Below are 21,704 nucleotides of genomic sequence, written 5' to 3'. Positions count from 1 at the left end.
AAATGTTATGACCTTTATTCTTAAAATGGCAGGGTATGGGGAACAATAGATTGTTACAACGAATGGAGGACTTTTGTCGGTTAATGCGGTCTCCTACACGCTGAGAAGTCTCTCCAACGTATAGGAGACCGCAAGGACACTTGATAAATCACATTTTTTGATTGACATGTAAAATACCCTCTGATGGGTATGGATCTCTCTGTATTGGGGTGTGTAACTTGATCACCCCGAATAATATTAGTACTTTGAGAACAGCTTAAACAAAGGAATGTTCCACACTTTTTAGTACTCAATAGTGCTTGACGTGTCTTCTTATTAGAGCCTAAATCGGCCCTCACTAAATTATCCCTTAAGTTGGGCAAACGTTTATTACAGATTAACGGTGGATCCTGAAATTCTGCAACCTGTGGATATGATTGTCCCAAAATAAACCAATGACGACGAACAATGTCATCCACTTTATAACTCAAGGGATGATACATTCTGACAAAGGGTATACGGGATTTCTTCTCACTCAGAATTCTCGTCTGGAGGGGTGTTTTAAGAAACAGTTCTGGGTAACCCCAAGCAATAAACTTGTCCTCCAATTCCAAAACTCTGTTCTCTGATTGTGGAATCTGTGACTATTCTGTTGATACGTTGTTTCTGTGAAAATGGAATGGATTTCTTAATACTTAAAGGATGTGCACTGCTGAAGTGTAATAAACTATTCCTATCCGTCGGTTTACTGTACAAATCAGTGCACAATCCCCCCCCCCCCCCCCCATTCCATCTTTCAGCAGCAGGGTATCAAGGAAACCCGCTTGTTTCTCATCAACATTCATAGTAAATTTGAATTCCTCTCGTATGTCATTCAAATATGTGAAGAATAAATCGAGGGACGAACATGGACCCTCCCACACGCAAACGATATAATCAATAAATCGTTTCCATAATTTAACATGTTTAATAAAAAGCTCATGGCCATATACAAATTGATCTTCAAAAAAGGACATATATGCGTTTGCGGGTCCACGTTCGCCCCCATCGCCGATCCACTGGGCTGTACAAAAAAATCATCCTCAAAAAGAAAATAATTTTCATGTAACTATCAGCATTTCCACAAAAAAATCTTTTTGTACATTAGTATATTTGCTTTGATCCAGCAACCATCTCGTGGCCTCTATGCCTCTTTCTTTTTTTTTAATTTTATATTTTTATTAAGTTTCAATATATAACACAAGGAGAACAATTCTATTCCTGACAATTTGGAATAGTACAGAATATACAGCAACATAAGAACAAATTGACATTCGTTACATCAGGCGTCTCTATAGGGCGACAGAGTACTCCATACAATAAACCATCAGAACAAAATACTATTGGCTGCATAGGGTATAAACCAAAAACATGAATATCATCATGAGAAAAACTGGCTGGTGTCTAGGCCCTAAGGCTGCAGCTTTAACGGAATAGAAGGATTGTGCGTGCGTGGTGTAAATAGAGAAGTAGAAAGAAAGCCGGGTAAGGGGAAAGGAGTGAGAAGGAAAGGGGGATAAGGAAACCGAGGAGTAGTGATAGCAACCTCAATAATTAACAGTAGTGGGGGCTATGTATCCACAAGTCCCATCTACTAAGGAACCTACGATCATTAGAGTTAGCTAAAGCATAGGCACGTTCACATGCACAAGAGAAATTAACATAAGCCAAGATTTCCGATAAGCATGGAAGATCAGGGGATCTCCATTTCCTAGCAATGAGCAATTTGGTGGACATCAGTACATGTGCTACTACGTGTCTAGAATTAGAAGGGTACTTATCTAAATCTAGTAGCAGCAAGGCTGTAGAGGGTTCCAATTGAACCTGTAAGCCCAGGAGCCGATCTATAGTCAAAGCAGCACCCCTCCACAATGGTTGAACCTTCGGACATTCCCAAAGAATATGTAGCAGGGAGCCCGCCTCTCCGCATCCCCTCCAGCATACAAATGGAAGGGAAGGGTCGATCTTGTGCAATCTGGTGGGGGTGAAATACCACCTGTAGATTGTTTTGTAAAAGGTCTCCTGGTGATTAGTACATTTAAAGTAGGAGTTGATGTCACGAAAGGCGGTCTGCCACTGCTCTGGGGCGATCTCAATTCCCAAGTCCCCTTCCCACCTGTTCATGTATGTATGGTGGAGTAACTCCGACCTCAGCCCCAGAAAACCATAAAAAAAGGTGATTCCTCCGGCACATGAGCCAGACACTCCCAGATATCCTAGTAATCTCGGAGGAAGGGTGACTTTTTGCAGTTGGTCAGTCGCTAGATAGCTCCTAATTTGTAGACTCTTATAGAAGTCCTTTTGCGGGATGGGGAACCTATGCCTGAGGGAGGGGAAGTGGAGAAGTCCATGTTCATCCAACAGGTCCCTGACCGACATAACGCCCAAATCCAGCCAACTAGTCAGATTGAGGTCTGGGATGCATAAATGCAGGACATCTAGGGGTATAGTAGATAGTGGGCAGGGTTGACCATTAGGGGCCTGACGCACAGTCAGTCTCCAAATCTTGTCTGTAATATCAATAGCAGAAATCCCAGTTTTGGGAACTAGTCTCTTTGGGTCTGGGGCTAGTAGTCTAGATTTAAGGCAGCACTGAGGGCTATAATGTTGTTCTAAGGCTACCCATTTTTTATTCGCATCTCCCGACCACCAAAACCTCGCCTGATCCAGAATGCACGCTCTGTAGTAGTCTTCAATATGAGGCCTACCCAGTCCGCCGTTTCCTTTTGTGCAATTAAGAACTGATCTGGGGACCCTAGGGCGAATAGATTGCCACAAAAAGGAGTCCATGACTCTATTCATAGATTGGAAGAACGAGCTCGGAATGGCGATCGGGAGGGTACGAAACAAGTACAATAATTTTGGCAGAAGGAGCATTTTAAATGCCGAAATTCGACCCATCCAGGAGATCATATGTTTCCCGTATTCTCTGCAAGATTGAGAAATAGAAGAAAGCAGCGGCGGAAAATTAGTAGAGAATAGTCGGGAGGAAGGAGAGGTAAGTAGAATCCCCAAGTAGGAGATGCACCGATGCTGCCAATCAAGGGGGAAAGAATGTCTAAGAGGGTCCAGGTCAGCGTCCGGTATGTTAACTGGTAAAATTTGAGATTTGCTGACGTTCAATTTATAATAGGAAAGATCTCCAAAAAGACGGATGACGTCAAAGAGTGCCGGCATGGAGGTCATTGGGTCAGTCAACGTCAAGATCACATCGTCCGCAAAAAGGGCAAGCTTGTGTTCAACTCCTCCCACCGGTATGCCCCTGATCAATCGGTTCTGTCTGATAGATTGTGCCAGAGGTTCAATAGCTATCAGGAAGATAAGGGGCGAGAGGGGGCATCCCTGCCGCGTGCCATTCGACAGAGTGAACTGCTGCGAAAGAGCTCCATTAGTGAAGACTCGTGCCACTGGATTTGAGTATAAGGCTTGAATTGCCGTGAGGATCTCTCCCTCAAAGCCGAAGGCTCGTAGAGCAGAGAAAACAAAGCACCAGTTCACTCTGTCGAATGCTTTCTCGGCATCTAAAGTGAGGAATACGGCAGGGGTTAAAGATTTCTCACAATGCTGCAATAACGTAATGATCCGCCTAGTGTTATCGGGAGCTTGTCTCCCTATCGTAAAACCAACTTGATCTCTACTCAGTAAGCTAGGCATTAGAGGGCGGAGGCGATTAGCCAATATCTTAGCATAAAGTTTGGCGTCACTATTCAGTAGCGATATTGGTCTAAAGTTGCTAGTTAAGTCCATGGGTTTGCCGGGTTTGGGGATCGTCGTAATTAAAGCGTCAAGCATGTCAGGTGGCAGAGAACCGGTCGTCATAGCATTGTTAAAGACGGGAAGAAGATGTGGTAGTAAAATTGGGAGATAACGTTTATAGTATTCGTTCGGTAGTCCGTCTGGTCCCGGGGTTTTTTTGGAAGGGAGGGATTTGACAGCATCGGAGATCTCCCGAGGAGAGATAGGTGTATTAAGCAAGGCTAAGGAAGAGGGGGAAAGTTTAGGGAGATTGAGAGTAGAGAGAAAGGAATCTATTTTAACCTGCTCAGGCTGGATACAGGAGGGGTCTGCTCGGATATTGTAAAGGTTCTCATAGTAGTCCCTGAAAGCCGTAGCAATCTCTCTGGGAGCCTGGTGGACAGTGTGTTTAGTAGGGTGTTTAATGGAAGATATGCGTTGCTTGAAGCGGGCTGGTTTAAGCTTTCTGGCTAATAAAGATCCTGTCTTATTATCCTGCGTATAATACTTCATTCGAGATCTATGCAGGGCACGCTCAAAGTCTGACAGTAGTAATCTTCGGAGGCGAAGACGTTCCTGAGTTAACAGGGAGGCACTATCCACAGAGTAGTGTACTTGTAAAAGTGATTCTAACACCGAAATCTTAAGTGATTCATTGATCGAAGTCAATCTTTGCTTTTTAAGGAAGGACCCCAACTGAATGAATGAGCCTCTAATCACCGCCTTATGTGCAAGCCAAACAGACAGCTCGGAGACATCCGGGGTGCTATTAAGGGTAAAGTACTCCAGAAGAGCCCCTTCAATTGTAGCTGAATGTTCGGAGTGCGCTATGAGGTGTGAGTTGGCCCGCCAGACAAAATCACTATATTGAACAGTATTACCGGAGATTTCAATGTGAACAGGAGCATGGTCCGACCACGTCCGGTTCCCAATGGCTGATTTAGCAATACGGTCAATTAATCCCCTATCAACCAATATGTTATCAATCCTGGAGAAGGTGCAGCTCTTAGGTGAGTAGTAGGAAAAATCGCGTTCTGTGGCATGCTGTAAACGCCAGATGTCAAAAAGATCATTGGCTACCAAGAAATTATGAAGATAGAAAGGGCGACGAGTCAAAGGAGCTGATTGGTCTAGAGAAGCAGAAACCACTGAATTATAGTCGCCACACATTATCAGGGCTCCTTTGCGTACAGAGTTAACTTTTAGCATAACAGACCTCAGAAAGCGATTTTGCCGTCTATTGGGAGCATACAGGTTTACAAGGGTATAGTCCACATCATCAATAGAGCACACTAGGATGATAAAGCGACTCTGAGGGTCCACCACTTGGGTAGTTATGCGCACCGCCAGAGTGTCTCTAATAGCAATCATCACACCTCTCTTCTTCTTATCATAAACTGAATGCACAATAAGTGGGAATCTTCTGTGTCGCAAGGGGGGGGGATTTTTGGAGGAAACATGTGTCTCTTGCACACAGACAATGTCCATTGGGTTACGTTCCACCTCACGCCACAGAAAATTCCTCTTATATGGACTATTGAGTCCATTCACATTATAGGACATAAGTGTAAATCCCATATCTGATAGAAAGGCACTTAATAATTCCGGTTAGAGAACAGGGGGAAGAAGGAGGGAAGGTAGGGAAGAAGGGTAGGGGGAAGGGGCCAGAAAGGAGCAAAAGTGAGGGGAGAAAGGGAAAATGTATAGAGGGGAGAAGGGTAGGGATAGGGGTACTATACCGCACAGATGTAAAATATGGTAAACAGGAGGTAGTCCCGCTTGACAATCTGAGATGCACGCGATGTCAACCAAATACACAGTGTAGTCCGCAACAGTGAAAAGAATAAGTAACACAGGTCGTCTATAAGACGCTGGGTCAGAGTAGACATGCGATCATAAAGCACTGCATGCGAACTCCACCTAAAACAAAAAAAACAGTAAACACAACAGTACCGGTATACAGTGAAACCTATATCGCACTTTACCAGTTTGGGGGCACGTGTATAGGAGAACTATGAAGTAAGAATAGTTGCACACTCAACAGCACACAGAGTGTATGCTACAGTGGGTAGATGGAAGGCAGTTCAGAATCATCAGAGTCAGGGTTTATTTTCCAGGGAAGGTGAAGCCGAATCTTGAGGGGGAGAGCCGCCGGGTTCCGGGCTCCGAGATCCCCAAGCATCTAAAGCGGCAAAGCCATCATCTACTGAGGTAAAGGCATGCATCTTATTGTGTCGGGACACAAGGATTTTGGTGGGGAATCCCCATCTGTAGGATATTCCCAGACGTCTGAGTTCCATGGTCAGTGGGTGAAAGTCCCTCCTCGCCTGCAGGGTAGCAGCAGAAAGGTCTACAAACAGTTGGAGTCCCGCATATGGATCCGGGAGAGACCTATGTTTCCTGGAGAACTGCAGCAGTAGGTCTTTCGTTTTAAAGAAAGTATAGCGAGCCAATACATCCCTCGGAGCGTCCTCAGGAACAGATTTGGGCCTAGCTACTCGGTGGGCCCTGTCGATGCTATATTCGAACACTTCAAGATCAGGTAAGAGATGTTTAGTCAATTCTTTCACATACTTGGTCAGTTGAGAGTTGGGGATAGTCTCGGGTATGCCGCGGAATTTGACATTGTTCCGTCGGTTGCGGTCTTCCGCATCAATAGATTTGTTGTGGATGGCAGTCACCTTGTCGTCTAAAGCATTATGGGCATCTACAAGGCCATTGTGGGCAGAAGCAAAGGCCGCCATTTTTGCCTCAGTATGAGATACTCTTTTATCTATTTCCTGAACTGAGGTTTTTATGGGGTTAAGCATCTCAGAGAAGTCCTTAGTAATCGAGGACCGCAATAGCAGGAGCATATCTTTAAGAGCCGTCTCTGAGACCGGCTTATCAGAGGCTTGATACGAAGCAAATAAGTCCGGTTCACACTGGGGTGGGTTCGGAGAAATAGGGGACCCATCATCCCAATCCCCCAGACCCTCCGACTCCAATCTCGGTTTTTGCTTAACAGGGCTTACCCGTGGGGAAGATGAAGTCATCGCAGGGGAGCTGCTGGCAATGTATCGCAGGTCTCTCGATCCACCAGGGGAGAGGGGGAGGGTATCATCGCCGCTCTGCGGGTCCTCATGGCGCTGAGGTAGTGCGGGCTGCTGTACGATCCAGTGTCTGGGAAGTTCGCACACCGCAGAGGCCCGTGTGGCAGGACGTGTTGCGGCATCTTCATCTCTGACCAGCCTTCCTGTTCTCTGAGGTAGGGGAATCTGCGATCGTTGGGAGAGGCGTCCCTCGCTCTGCCGTTCGCGCGTCCCGGCGCCATCTTGGTATAAACGGCCACCTTGTCGTCCTGGAGCGAAAAAGTTCTGCAAAGCTCCGCGGTCTCCCACTTTTCCATTCCGCTTCCTGCTCAAGGTCGCCATGAGTGCTAGGGCGACTTTTCAGTCGGCCTAAGAGTCGCTAGCAGGTCTAGTAATCCGCTTAGTGTGTGCTGTTAGCGGAGCAGCTCTAACATGCGGCCATACTCAGCAGCGGCCAAACCATGCCCTGCCTCTATGCCTCTTTCATGTACAATAGAAGTATATAGGTTCACTACATCTATTGTCACCAATAGGGTCTCCTCAGTTACCCCAGTTACATTTTTAGTTATATCCAGAAATTCAGACGTATCCAATGAAAACGCAGGTGTAGATTTCACCAAAGGGGTCAGCGCTTTTTTAGAACTATAGATAACGAGGATAATACAGAATCTGTGGACGCTACAATGGGGCACCCTGGTGGGTCAATCAAATTTTTGTGCACTTTCGGTAATATATAAATAACCGGAGTCACAGGGTTCAATTTTACCAAATATCTGGACAGATCATCTATCACCCCCATTTCCTTATATTTCATAATCAAATCCGAAATTGAATGTTTTATTCTGAATAATGGGTTACTGTTCAATTTTGCATAAGTGTCCTCTTCTGCTAATTGACGCATAATCTCTTTTCGATATTTAATTCTAACATAACTATAGAGACGCCCTTATCGGCTGGCTTAATTATTATGTTTCGATCAGCAGATAAGTCTCTTAATGCTTGTTTCTCTAGTGCAGACAAATTGTGAAACACTTTATATTCACCTTTAGACATATTATTTTGGTAACCTCCTGTATATCCTTTTTAATAAAATTACAATAAGTCTCAACAGGATGATAACATCGTGGGGGATTGTATCGACGCTTAATTTTCAGATTAAAGTCAGAGAATTGCAATGTATTTGATTCAACCCCACTTTCTGAATTCATACCTTAGATACTCTAGAACCTAGGGGTTTGAATCGTGAATATGAGATTAACCAGTTGTTATAATTTTATGTTGCTAAAAACCTTTTATGTTATATAACATCAAAAAAAATTTTTTGTTTTATATCTTTCCATTTTTAGAGACCAACCTGATGCTCAGATATACCTTTGCTTTCCTGCTGCAAGATAACCACGTGTATTGTTGTTTTTTGTTTTAGATTGTCATGGTTACGAATGACGTATTAATTAGGTACCTCTGATGTGTATAAAATTAGTCCTTTTGTTCAGTTTTGATATGCAGTTGATAAAGGCATAAGCCGGAATGCGTGCTGCGTTGGTGTATACTTGCCGTATGCATAAATAAAAAGACAAGAATTTCTTCATTCATCTACGAGTGCCGGGATTTCTTCATTTTCCATACATTACTTTATCCACGAGCACCGGACTCCCTACAGTGCCGACCACTTCTTTTTCTTGCCAGAAGTTTAGACTTTGGGTCAGTAACCTGCGTTTCTCTTCAGGGGCTGCACGGTGGCTCAGTGGTTAACGCTGTTGCCTTGCAACGCTGGAGTCTGGGGCTTAGATCCCACCAAGGACAACATCTGCATGGATGTGCCATTAAGCCTGTTCCCTTCTCCACAGTCCACCTTTACTGCATCCACCACGTCCGCGACTGCAGTCCCAGTGTCCCACTTCCTGGGTGAAGTGACTGATGGGGTGCCCCTGTGTGGGCACTCTGCGAACTACTCATGGGTGGTCGTGGTCTTTTTCACTGCCCTTGGTGGATGTGCCATCTGCCGCAGCTGCTATTGCGGTACTCCACTGTGTGTGAGAGTAAACCTCTGTACAATGGACCCTCTACACCATCCATGGTGGTTGGGTCGTCTACCGCAGCTGCTGTCCCGGTACTCCCACTGTGAGTGGGAGTTGACAGATGTCCCAAGAACCCTCCACACCATCTAAGGAGGTTGGTTCGTCTGCCACAGCTGCTATTCCGGTACTCCAATGTGAGAGTTGTGCAATGTACAATGGCCTTCTATACCATCCTTAGAGGTTGCGACGTCTTCCACGTCCACTTTTGCAGTTTTGGTACCCTGCCATATGCCAGAGTTTACTGTTGTTCTTCCGCCCCCTGCCAATCCCTTGGAGGACATTATATCTGCCGCATCTACAGCTACAATCCTGGTGCACCACAGCATGCAGGTGTTGTTGGGAGGGTGTCCCTCCATGCTCCCAGGTTTCCCCAAAGTTTATGGGAGCGTGTTTTCCACCACATTTGTGGCTGAATTCCGGACCCTGCTTCCGGCGGGAGACAACCAAATGTTGTGTCCCTGCAGGTGCAGGTGCAATGGACCTTCTTTGGTAGCAGCATGGGTGATGTCCCATTGGTTTGCAGTCGGATCGGCTTTTAGCTTAAGGGATCCGGTGGGTGACCTTGCGTATTCCTAGGGCACTCTCTGATTATGGCATCAGTGTCTAGTGCCCCCCATTGAGTTGGGGTTTCTGCAATTTCACGGGCGGTCCTTGCATTTCTCCTCCTTTTTCTATGTGGAGTGCTGTCAGTCTTCTGTACTTCCTCCTGTGACCGGCTCAGCCATCTTGCTTAACCCTTCTGCTACCGGCTTGGGTGTAGCTTAGTGGATATCTACTATTGAGATTCAGCCTTCACGCTCCCCCTTCTTCTGAGGGGTTGTATGGCCCTTGTACAGCTCCTGCTTTTGCCTTTGCATCCGTTGCCCTCTGACCTCCCTGTGTCGGAGGGTTTCTTTATTTCGCTCCTGCCCTTGATCTCCCCCTTTTTTGGCGGGGTTCTGCTGGATATGGCTTAGTTGCAACTGTCACAGTACTAGCTTTTGCAGGGGCACTTGTTGGTCCTGCCAGGGCAGTTCATGTTTTCTCCCCTCTTCCTCTGGGTGCAGTTCTGTTGGTTCTTGCCAGATCCATACCCTGGGTTCTCCAGCCCCTCGTGCTCCCCTCTCTCCCTGTATGGGTATGTCTTGCTTGGAAGCCATCCTGGTGGTCCTTGTAATTCCTTCTGGATGTGAGGGCTCTGTTTCCTGCTCTTACACTCCAGCGATTTTTCTGCTTAGTGTCTCTAGGCCTTCCTCTTGCAGCCTCTCGGTTCAGGTAGCCTCTGGCTCCCTGGGGCTCCTCGACAGTCTCAGCTGGGGCAAGTCCCTCCTCCTTTTTAGGAGTGTGTCTGTCATTGTCCGGTGCTTGTCCTCCCGCACCCTGGTTTATGTCTTCTCTTCCTCACCTTTATTGCTTCTGTTGGGTTGACATGTCACTGGATCCACTCAGTCTTCCTCTTGGTCATTCTGGGATGTTACACTCTCGGTCATCCAATCCATTTCCACGTTAGAATCCCCTGCTTGATCGGCCTTGTCTATATTCTAGTCTTTTGTGTCTGAGTGCTGGGTGGCATGGTCGCCTCAGGGGAGGCAGTGCTTTTTTTTCTCCTGGCTGCGATTCTCCCCTAGGTTGGGTCACTTTTCCCTGGCGGCCCTGGAGTCGTTCTGGTCCCTCTCCCTCTGTATTTTGCCTTTTCAGGCTCTCCTTGCCTTGGGCTCTCTGCCAGGTCGCCTTTCCAGGACTCCGGAGTGGTTGTTCCTGGGCTTCCACCATTCCGGGAAGTGATCTCTGGCCTTGGCAGGGTTCCAGTCGTACTCTTCTCCGCTGTTTAACCGCTACGGCGGTGTTTGCTCGCCGCTCTGTCCTGCCCCAGTCCTGGTGCTAATCAGCTGGAGTGTTCACTCTGGCTTGAGGTTTTCTGCCTCTCCTGGTTGGGACTCCAGGGTCCCTCCTTTTCTTCCTAGACATGGGATCCTCTGTTTCTCTGGGCGGTGTTCCGGATGGCTCTGCTCCTTCCCTCCGGTCTAATTGCGTTCCTCCTTCTCCCTCTGGAGTGGGAGGGGCCCGGATTGTAGGGTCTCGGGGCAGGGGTCCTCCTGGTCGTCCTGGTTGCCCAGTCTGGCCGTTTTGTGCGTCTCCACGTGCATGGTCCACCTTGTCGCATGTTATTTCCCACTTTTGTGGCATGCGGCGCACTCATGGATTCTCTTCCACCAGGTTTTGCGCTGAGTGGCCTAGGATTGTGGATTTAAACCTCTTGGTTCCGGTGTTCGGTGGGTGCATCTTGCCCTAGCCACCTTCCTGGCCGTTTTCTTCAGGTGCTCGGGACTGTACATGAGTTTTGCTTTTATCTCTCTTTGTCCAATTCTAGCATCTCTGGTATACGCCTTCTGAGTCTTGCCTTTTTAGCTGAGCGTGCTCAGCTGCTTTTCTGTTTGCTCTCCTCAGCCTCCGTTCTACGGTTGCAGTTGGCCTCCTGACAGGGCTCTCCCTTCATGCCTCTCCGGCATGTTTCTCTTCTGGGAGTGGTGTTTCCACGCCATGTTTGTCTTGCTTAGACAAATCACTTCATTAGGGCTTCTCTTAGGTCTCTCTTCCGTGTATGGGCCAGGCCTGGGTGGTTCTGCATCTTAGGCCTTTTCATCAGGGATGTCTTCTGCTCTCCTGCCGGGACGAGTTTGGCCCGACAGGCCTCTGGGGCGACCTTTTGTTGTCTATTTGGTTGGCTGTCAAACCCTAGTCTCTGCACAGTTCCTTCCTCCACAGCCTTCATTGGGGAACACAGCAACCACCCATTTGTGGTTCCTGGTCAGGTTGTTTGTTGCCTGTTATTGCTTTCTAGTGTCCTTCGGACATATTCTCCTTTTGTAGTTTGGCTTCTCCTACTGCTTTGTGACACAACTGATTAGCTCAGTGCCTGTGGGCGGGTTTATTCTGCTGGGAGGAGCAGATGTGTTTTTTTTTTTTTTTTTTTTTTTTTGGCCTAGTGTCAGCAGCATATACACATGGTCTCGGTGTCCGCCAATGAAGGCTACGAGAATAAGATTTTACGGTGAGTACAAAAAAAATCTATTTTTTTGCCTTTATTTTTCAGGGGTGTTGGGGCAATGGAAATTGTGGCCATGGACATGAAACTAAGGGGCATGTACATTGCAAGACAGCTAAGCTTCACGGGTGTCACCTTTAAAATTGAAGAAGTCCCTCTTTCCCAAGACTATGTCAAAATGTACAATAAATCTGTTAAACTGGTAAGTGTTCATGTTTGTTTAGAAATGTTGAGCTTGAGAATTGTTTGTTGTTACTGCAGATATTCTCCGGCTATCAATATAGTCCTAATTTCAAGCAAAATCGACTTTTGCATTAAACAACATTCTTAACGTTTATTTTTTTTAATTTTTTTTATTATATACCTTTTTGCTGAAAAACTTTTTTTCATGGCGGTTTTCATTGCTTTCCCATGTTCATTCCAAGTCTATAATGAAATCCACTATATACACAGCATTTTTTTTCCATGCATGTTACAGTGGGACACAGAAAACAATGGGTATAGGCTGCTTCCACTAGGAACAAAGGTTGTTTTCTCATGTGCAGCCTAATGACACTGAGCTAATACATTTTTAACTTCTTGTCAGTAGGAGGCAACTTTTTATTTATTTATTTTTTTCCCCACCTCGGTTTAGGTTTGGGAAAACTGGGAATGTGGGGCCTTCCTGTTCCCCTGTTTATTCCCATAGGGTATATGTTATTCTCAAGATCTATTTAGGATGCTCTTAAAAAAGAGGTCCTAAAGGTCCTCTCAGTTGTTGAATTGGCCTTCCTTAAACAAGAATTATTGCCCAGAGTGCCGGCAGTAAAAAAATGAAAACAGGTACATACCTTCCTTCGCTCCCTTGGTGCCTCCGCCGCAATCCTCTTCCTGGTTGGCGAGTCATAGTGCACTCAGCCAATCACCGGCCGCAGCGAAGGCCCTACTCGGCCGGCGATAGGCTGAGCGGCAGTGTGAGAACGCTTCAAGACACACAATTCTTCACTACACCGGCACCTGCTGCCGGGGCTGAAAGTAGGGATTGACCGATTATCGGTTTGACCGATATTATCGGACGATAATCACGATTTTGGGCATTATCTGCAATTACCTTGCCGATAATGCCCCGCACCGCGACCGCCCCCACACCGACCCGCGGTGGCGGTGATAGGACTCAGGACCCTCGGACAGGCAGGGGGAGAGAAGCGGGCGCGGCAGTCTATGGCACCGCAAAAGCCGCTGCAGTTCATTGATTAAAAGCGCCCGCTTTAAATCAATGATCTGCAGCGGTGTCGCGGGGGGGGGGGATAAATAGCCGATAACTTATACCGGAATATCGGTATAAGTTATCGGCTATCGGCCCTAACCTCCACAGATTATCGGTATCGGCCCTATCGCCAGCCGAGTCGGGCTTTTGCTGCGGCCGGTGACTGGCAACATGCAGTATGACTCTCCGACCACCGGGAACCAGGAAGAGGATCTTGGCGGAGGCTGGAGGCACCGGGGTAGCGAAGGAAGGTATGTACCTATCTATTTATTTATTTTTACTGCCGGCAGTATGGACGATAATTTTCCTATTCCAGAGTTCTCTTTTTAAGTTTATTTTTATAGCCTGCTTGTAGACATCTTATTATAGGATAAATTAAAAACCTGTTATGTTGTTGTCTTCCACTTAGTTGTTGAATTGGCCATACTGGAGTGCCTTGTTGGGTCATGGTCTTTAACATTTTATTGAAGAGATTACCCTATTATCTTTTTGTCCCTTGCCTCTCAAACAAGGCAGCAGTAGCTCCACAGGCTGAATGTTGTGAGGACAGCCCCCCTGTATCTGTCTGTCACCACTTAAGGTGACTTATTCAGATAAGCAACAAAAGGTTGCTGACTATTTGATCTGCTCAGCCATAAGTCAGATACATTCTAAGAATGGGATCCCTCTTTCCACACTACCGATTCAGTATGTGCTTTGGGCCTTATAAAAGGTGGTGGTTTTGTTCCCCCCCCATTTAATTTCACAAAAATATTTCTGTTTCCAGCACCCACAAATTTTCTGTAAAATGTTATTTCAATTTTGTAAAATGTACCAACGTAACTACTTTTTACGTACGTACGTACGTACGTGTGTATATGTAAGATCTCTAAGATGTTAATCTAATGTCAGACGTTTCTAAACATTTATGTAAAGTCTGGTGTGTGTTTTTATGTATTTCCTTTTTTTTATTTTATTTTTTTTACTTATCCTTTTACTGTAGGTTTATGTACGTACATGCTCATAATAAAATAAAGTTTGGGTCCTTCAATGGTCTCATGTCTCTTTGACATGTCTGTATGCACTTACTCCTGTTTGGAATGATTACGGTATCCTATTAGCTCATTAAATAACAGAAAAACTCAGCAGTTTAAAGATTGCTAACAGGGTTCTTTATTCCTTCTCAAGTGGGTGCTGGCCAGAGAGCGGTTTCAACAAGCTGCAGACCTAATTGATGCAGAACAGAGAATGAAAAAGTCTATGTGGGGTCAGTTCTGGTCTGCTCACCAGAGGTTTTTCAAATACCTTTGTATAGCATCCAAAGTTAGAAGAGTAGTACAGCTTGCAAGAGAAGAAATAAAAAACGGAAAGGTAAGCCATCATGGATTTTTTTTTGACTTGGTAATGTAAAAATGAATGCAGTTCAGTAAGGTATTACTTTGTGTTTCAGTGTGTAGTTATTGGTCTCCAGTCCACTGGAGAAGCAAGAACTCTTGAGGCTTTGGAAGAAGGCGGTGGAGAACTGAATGATTTTGTGTCTACTGCAAAGTAAGATTTTATTCCATTTTTGTGTATGTTTGCATATATAACACATACCCACACAGTCATGGCCATAAATGTTGGCACCCCTGAATTTTTTCTAGGAAACAAAGTATTTCCCACAGAAAAGGATTGCAGTAACACGTTTTGCTATACACATGTTTATTCCCTTGTGTGTGTATTGGAACTAAACCAAAAAAGGAGGGTAAAAAAAATTTGGACATAATGTCACACCAAACTCCAAAAAATGGTCTGGACAAAATTATTGGCACCCTTTCAAAGTTGCGTAAAATTAAGATTGTTTTAAGCATGGGATGCTCCTTTAAACTTACCTTGGGCAAGTAACAGGTGTGGGCAATATAAAAATCACACCTGAAAGCAGATAAAAAGGAGAGAAGTTCACTTAGTATTTGCATTGTGTGTCTGTGTGTGTCACACTAAGCATGGACAACAGAAAGAGAAGAAGAGAACTGTCTGAGGTCTTGAGAACCAAAATTGTGGAAAAATATCAACAGTCTCAAGGTTACAAGTCCATAGGTTACAACTCCAGAGATCTAGATTTGCCTTTGTCCACAGTGCGCAACATTATCAAGGAATTTGCAACCCATGGCACTATATCTAATCTCATTGGCATGGACGGAAGAGAAAAATTGAAAGGTGTCAATGCAGTATAGTCCGGATGGTGGATAAGCAGCCCCAAACAAGTTCCAAAGATATTAAAGCGGTCCTGCAGGCTCAGGGAGTATCGGTGTCAGCGCAAACTATCCCTCGACATTTAAATGAAATGAAACACTATGGCCGGAGACCCAGGAGGACACCACTGCTGACACAGAGACATAAAAAAAGCATGACTACATTTTGCCAAAATGAACTTGAGTAAGCCAAAATCCTTCTGGGAAAATGTCTTGTGGACAGATGAGACCAAGATAAAGCTTTTTGGTAAAGCACCTCATTCTACTGTTTACCGAAAACGGAATGAGACCTACAAAGAAAAGAACACAGTGAAATATGGTGGAGGTTCAATGATGTTTTGGGGTTGTCCTGCTGTCTCTGGCACTGGGTGCCTTGAATGTGTGCAAGGCATCATAAAATCTGAGGATTACCAATGGATTTTGGGTCGCACTAAACAGCCCAGTGTCAGAAAGCTGGGTTTGTGTCCGAGATCTTGGGTCTTCCAGCAGGACAATGATCTCAAACATATGTCAAAATGCACCCAGAAATGGATGGCAACAAAGCGCTGGAGAATTCTGAAGTGGACAGCAATGAGTCCAGATCTAAATCCCATTATACACCTGTGGAGAGATCTTAAAATTGCTGTTTGGAAAAGGCACCCTTCCAATAAGAGAGACCTGGAGCAGTTTGCAAAGGAAGAGTGGTCCAACATTCCGGCTGAGAGGTGTAAGAAGCTTATTGATTATAGAAAGCAAGTGACTTCAGAAATGTTTTCCAAAAGGTGTGCAACCAAATATTAAGTTAAGGGTGCCAATAATTTTGTCCAGACCATTTTTGGAGTTTGGTGTGACATTATGTCCAATTAGCTTTTTTTTTTTTTTTTCCCCCTCCCTTTTTTGGTTTAGTTCTAATACACACATAGGGAATAAACCTGTGTATAGCAAAACATGTGTTACTGCAATCCTTTTCTGTGAGAAATACTTCATTTTCAAGAAAAAATTCAGGGGTGCCAACATTTACGGCCATGACTGTGTGTATATATACGGAATACAAATTAAAATTTGTACACACGTTTTGATAGTGTAGTCAGATTTTGAGGAATCAGTTTTCTTATTATTATTATTAGTATTTTTTTTTTTTAAATCAAAAACCTTATACGGGAACTGTATTGCAAAAACGTGGTGTGAACCCAGCCCTATACTGATGGGTATATGCTCTTGACACTAGGGGAAAAGTCTCTCCTCCCTGGCAGGATATACCCGCACACTGGAAGTGAGGTAATCCGTTTTAGCTAGTGTTAGTAGGAGGCAAGACACAGGTCTGGGAGCTCTCTCAGACCTCATCTATTATTTTATTATTTTCTTTTCTGCGTACCTGACAGGTGTGCGCACCTGGGTTGCTCAGCCGGCGGGAGTTCAGGGGGTAATGGCGGCACCTAGCTCTGCCCATCTTCTCCCCCTGGGCCATTGCGTGAACCGGGAGGTCAGGCTGCGCATTCTCTCAAAGTTTGCTCGCTGCAAAGGTCATTCCCATTACCTAGGAGCTTCTCCAGCTCAATAGCTAATAGCTATTATCCATTAGCTAATACAGGCCTGTAACATCTGTTCTTATCAGATTAAAATCTGCTTTAGGGACTGAATATGGGGGGCCGCTTTATTTGCTACCATCACCTTGTACGGGACCTGATATGGCAGATTTCGCTTAGTCATTTGAGGTACACCTCTGGCATATCTATTTTCTGCTGCTCTTACTCTGTCTGGGAGTGTATGCGATCCGCCATGGCGGGTCGTTGCCAGGGATTTCACGATCCTTTGGAATTTCCTGGGATATGGTCAGGGTCTGTTCTCCTCTGCCGCTGGGTGCCGTGCCATGTCTGTCATAGAAACATAGAATGTGTCAGCAGATGAGAACCATTTGGCCCATCATTTCTGCCCAATAATCTGAATACTATGAATAGTCCCTGGCCCTATCTTATATGAAGGATAGCCTTATGCTTATCCCATGCATGTTTAAACTCCTTCACTGTATTTGCAGTGACCACTTCTGCAGGAAGGCTATTCCATGCATCCACTACTCTCTCAGTAAAGTAATACTTCCTCATATTACTTTTAAACCTTTGCCCCTCTAATTTAAAACTGTCCTCTTGTGGTAGTTTTTCTTCTTTTAAATATGCTCTCCTCCTTTATCGTGTTGATTCCCTTTATGTATTTAAAAGTCTCTATCATATCCCCTCTCTTCTTTCTTCCAAGCTATACATGTTAAGGTCCTTTAACCTTTCCTGGTAAGTTTTTTTTTTTTTTTTGTCCTGCAATCCATGTACTAGTTTAGTAGCTCTTCTTTGAACTCGCTCTAGAGTATCTATATCCTTTTGGAGATATGGCCTCCAGTACTGCGCACAATACTCCAAGTGAGGTCTCACCAGTGTTCGGTACAGCGGCATGAGCACTTCTCTCTTTCTACTGCTTATACCTCTCCCTATACATCCAAGCAGTCTGCTAGCATTTCCTGCTGCTCTGTTACATTGTCTTCCTACCTTTTTAAGTCTTCTGAAATAATTACTCCTAAATCCCTTTCCTCAGATACTGAGGTCAGGACGGTGTCAAATATTCTATATTCTGCCTGAGGGTTTTTACGCCCCAGGTGCATTATCTTGCACTTATCCACATTAAATTTCAGTTGCCAGAGTTCTGACCATTCTTCTAGTTTGCCTAAATCCTTTTCCATTTGGCACATCCCTCCGGGAACATCAACCTTGTTACATATCTTTGTGTCATCAGCAAAAAGATATACCTTACCATCGAGACTTTCTGTAATATCACTAATGAAGATATTAAACAATATTGGTCCCAGTACAGATCCCTGAGGTACCCCACTGGTGACAAGACCTTGCTCTGAATATTCTCCATTGACTACAACCCTCTGTTGTCTGTTACTCAGCCACTGCCTAATCCACTCAACAATATGGGAGTCCAAGCTCAATGACTGTAGTTTATTGATAAGTCTTCTGTGTGGGACAGTGTCAAAAGCCTTACTAAAATCTCCGCCATCTATTATTTTAGTCACCCAGTCAAAAAAATCAATAAGATTTGTTTGACATGATCTCCCTGAAGTAAACCAATGTTGTTTTTCATCTTGCAATCCATGGGATTTTAGATGTTCCATAATCCTATGCTTTAGTAGGTTTTCCATTAATTTCCCCACTATTGATGTCAGACTTACTGACCTATAGTTGCTTGATTCCTCCCTACTACCTTTCTTGTGAATGGGCACGACATTTGCTAATTTCCAATCTTCCGGGATGCCCTCGGCTGCATTCCGGACCCTCCCCTACCATGGATGGCACTGGCCGAATGCCCTTGCAAGGGCATTTTCATTCCTGGCAGATGTTAAGGACACTTTTGCAGTTCCCTCTCTGTCATGTCCGCCGTTCACCCATCAAGGGGGTGTTCTTGGCATGTGCATTCAGCATGTCCCTCCTCCACAGGCTGCCGCATCTGGCGCTCCGGATCCCCACGTCTAGTGTGAGGTCTTCATGGAAGTGTCCATGCGTGGGCAGGGATGGGACCTGATATCAATATGCCAGACAGCAGTCTCGCCTGTGACTCCTCTCACAGCTGCCGCGGCTGGATTCCGGTGTCTTGCTGCTAGTGCAAGGTATCCAAAGGAGTGACCCGTTGTCTACTATGGACCCATATCAGTAAGCCAGACAGTGGTCTGTGTGGTTCCTCTGCTGCCTGTCACTCATCACATGGCTGATGTAACTGCAGCTTGAGTTCCAGTACCCCACTACTAGTGCGAGGTGTCCGGTGGTGTGACCTGTTGTATACTATGGACCCATACCAGTAAGCCAGACAGTGGTCTGCCTGGTATCCTCCTCCAACTGTCACTCATCACATGGCTGATGTATCTGTGGCTGGAGTTTTGGTACCTCTCTGCTGTGCTAGGTGCATGAAGGAGTGACCCGGCGTGTACTTTGGACCCTATGCGGGGTGATGGGGATACAATCCACAGCTCCTCAGCTCCCCCGATCTCACAGGGTGGTGGAGATACTATCCATGGCTCCTAGGCCTCCCCTCCCTCCCACATGTGACAGAATGGAACAGTGATCACCTATCTGGCTGTTGTCCCCATTTTCACCAGTGCTCTGGGGCTGACGGCCGATGCAGCGGAGCATTGTGATGTCACAACTCCTGCCCCTTCGTGGCGTCACGCCCCACCCCCTCAATGCAAGTGGGAGGGGGCATGAGTCTGGCGTCTCCCTAGTCTCCCCTGAATATTGACATCTGCCGCCCTTCTGTGTAATCCCAGAAGCACCCCTGGTCATCAGGACTGAAGTCTCAAATCAAGCTGTCAGCGTCACAATATGGCCATATTGGACTTATGAAATTATATATCCAATGTACATATTGTGATGCTGAGGGCTTGGTTTGAAGTTCTCCTCAAATGTATGCACTATAACAATAATGCTAATTGTGCACACTCTCATCCCCCCCCCCCCCCCCCCCCCCCCCCCCCCCTCCCCCGGTGATATCAGTTTTGTTAAACTTTTTAATTTATCTCCAGACAATTTTCTGTACACCCCCTGAAAAACATTGTAGTTGACAAGTCTCTTGTGCACTTCAATGGAAGATTGCACTTTTGCCAATACCTATCAAACTAATTAGCCAGGTATGGGGTACAAGGACAAGCATTACGTCCTTGTACTGACCACCATGCACTCCTGTCCCAGTCTGTGTCACCACAGACCAAGCCCTCAAACCGGTGTATCCAGGAGGTTGATGAGGGGTGGATCTGTCAGATCAGGTCTTGCAGCCATACACTGCCCTTCTTAAAACTCTGGTTTGGTGTAAAGAATTAACACTGCATCTGCTCGAAGTTGCTATGTAAAATGAATTTGTACACACACAGGAACTGAGATCAGATTAATACTAGGGCAACATTTTTCTGGAATAACCTTTCTGTACAGAATTGAGTTCTACAAAAGGTGCAGCCCTTGCATACAAGACGGTTTTAAAATATACCATACTTCTATTGATTTCTGAATTTGTCCCATTTAATTGGTCTTTTATGCTGACTTTAATACCCCCTATTAACCTCTTCAGGACGCATCCAGAGTCCTTAAGGACGTGGGGCGTATGCATACGCCCGTGGGAATTCCGGTCCCCGCCAGTAGCCGATTGGGGACCGGACCGGGATGCCTGCTGAAATCATTCGGCACATCGCCCAGGGGGGTCCTGAGACGCCCCCCCCCCCCCCCCCCCCCCCCCCCATGTCAGCGATCGCAGAAAGTCGCATGTCAATTCAGACATGCGATTTTCTGCTATTCCGGGCTGATCGGGTCTCTGGTGACCCGATCACCCGGAAAATAGGGATGATCGGAGCTGTCAGCCCGATCATCCTGAGGGCTAGGAGCGAGGTCACAGTGCTGCGATCTCCCCCTATCCCCTGCCATTTGTCAGAACTGATTCTGACCAATGGCAGCGCAGGACAGTGGGTTGGCAACCCCCGTTCTGCCCACCCCTAGATGTCGTGGGGAGAAGATGGAGGCCGGTACCTGGAGGAGAAGATGCGTGGGAACCCCCGATCGTCGCCGGAGACAGGAACAGGTAGGGAAACGACGGTGGGGGGGGGAGGGGGAGGGGGGGGGTTGGGGGTGAGAGAATGAAAGTAAAGTGATCTTTACTGTGGCAACCACTAGGAAGGCCAAACTGCAACTCCCAGCATGCCCAGACAGCCAAAGGCGATCCACCCCACTAGCCCACCAGGGAGCATTCACAGATCCCTTTAGACGCCGTTGTCAGCTTTGACAGCGGTGATCTAAAGGATTACTAGCCAGCCGCGGCGATCGCTGCATGCTGGCTATTAGCGACTGCCCCCAGCTACTGAAAACAGCTGGGTGCTGCAGAGTATGGAGCGGGCAGGAGTCCAGAGCCCACTCCATACAGACTGCTGAGCGCCGCATGCTGGATATTAGCGGCGGTGATGAATCAGTGGCCCCCGGCTACTGAAATCAGCCGGGGGCTGCACGAGTCGGGAGCCCGCTCCATACACCCAGAGCGCTGGCCGCACGAGCCAGAAAAATTAACCTGCCCGGAACTGCATGTCCCAGGCGTCAGGAAATACAAATTCCACATCCCTAAAAGGATCGATTTCAAAAATATTTTGAATCGATTCAGTATCGCCAAATGAAAAATCGGGATAATCGAGTGAATCGATTTTTTTTTTTTTTTTCTTCTTACACCCCTATTCATAACGGGCGTTATTTTGGGCCGGGAGATTGAAGGGAAGAAATAGTGCATGCACGATTTCTCCCGTTACTATCTCCCGTTATAAAATAACGC

General features: G+C 46.0%; 1 protein-coding gene across 3 annotated transcripts in view; it reads left to right on the top strand.

Annotated features, from left to right (window-relative positions):
• SBNO1 (strawberry notch homolog 1) overlaps positions 1–21,704 on the top strand; it is a 123,669-nt gene that overhangs the window by 62,550 nt on the left and 39,415 nt on the right. For all 3 annotated transcript variants that reach the window (XM_056535833.1, XM_056535840.1, XM_056535824.1), the window contains 3 exons: positions 11,976–12,129; positions 14,341–14,523; positions 14,603–14,700. In XM_056535833.1, the coding sequence (XP_056391808.1) occupies positions 11,976–12,129; positions 14,341–14,523; positions 14,603–14,700 (435 nt within the window). The remainder of the gene's footprint in view (positions 1–11,975; positions 12,130–14,340; positions 14,524–14,602; positions 14,701–21,704) is intronic.

This window comes from Hyla sarda, chromosome 1, assembly GCF_029499605.1.
Source record: "Hyla sarda isolate aHylSar1 chromosome 1, aHylSar1.hap1, whole genome shotgun sequence".
Lineage (NCBI taxonomy): Eukaryota > Metazoa > Chordata > Amphibia > Anura > Hylidae > Hyla > Hyla sarda.
The sequence above is the reverse complement of the archived record's forward strand: the minus strand, read 5'-3'. Positions and strand labels throughout refer to the sequence as shown.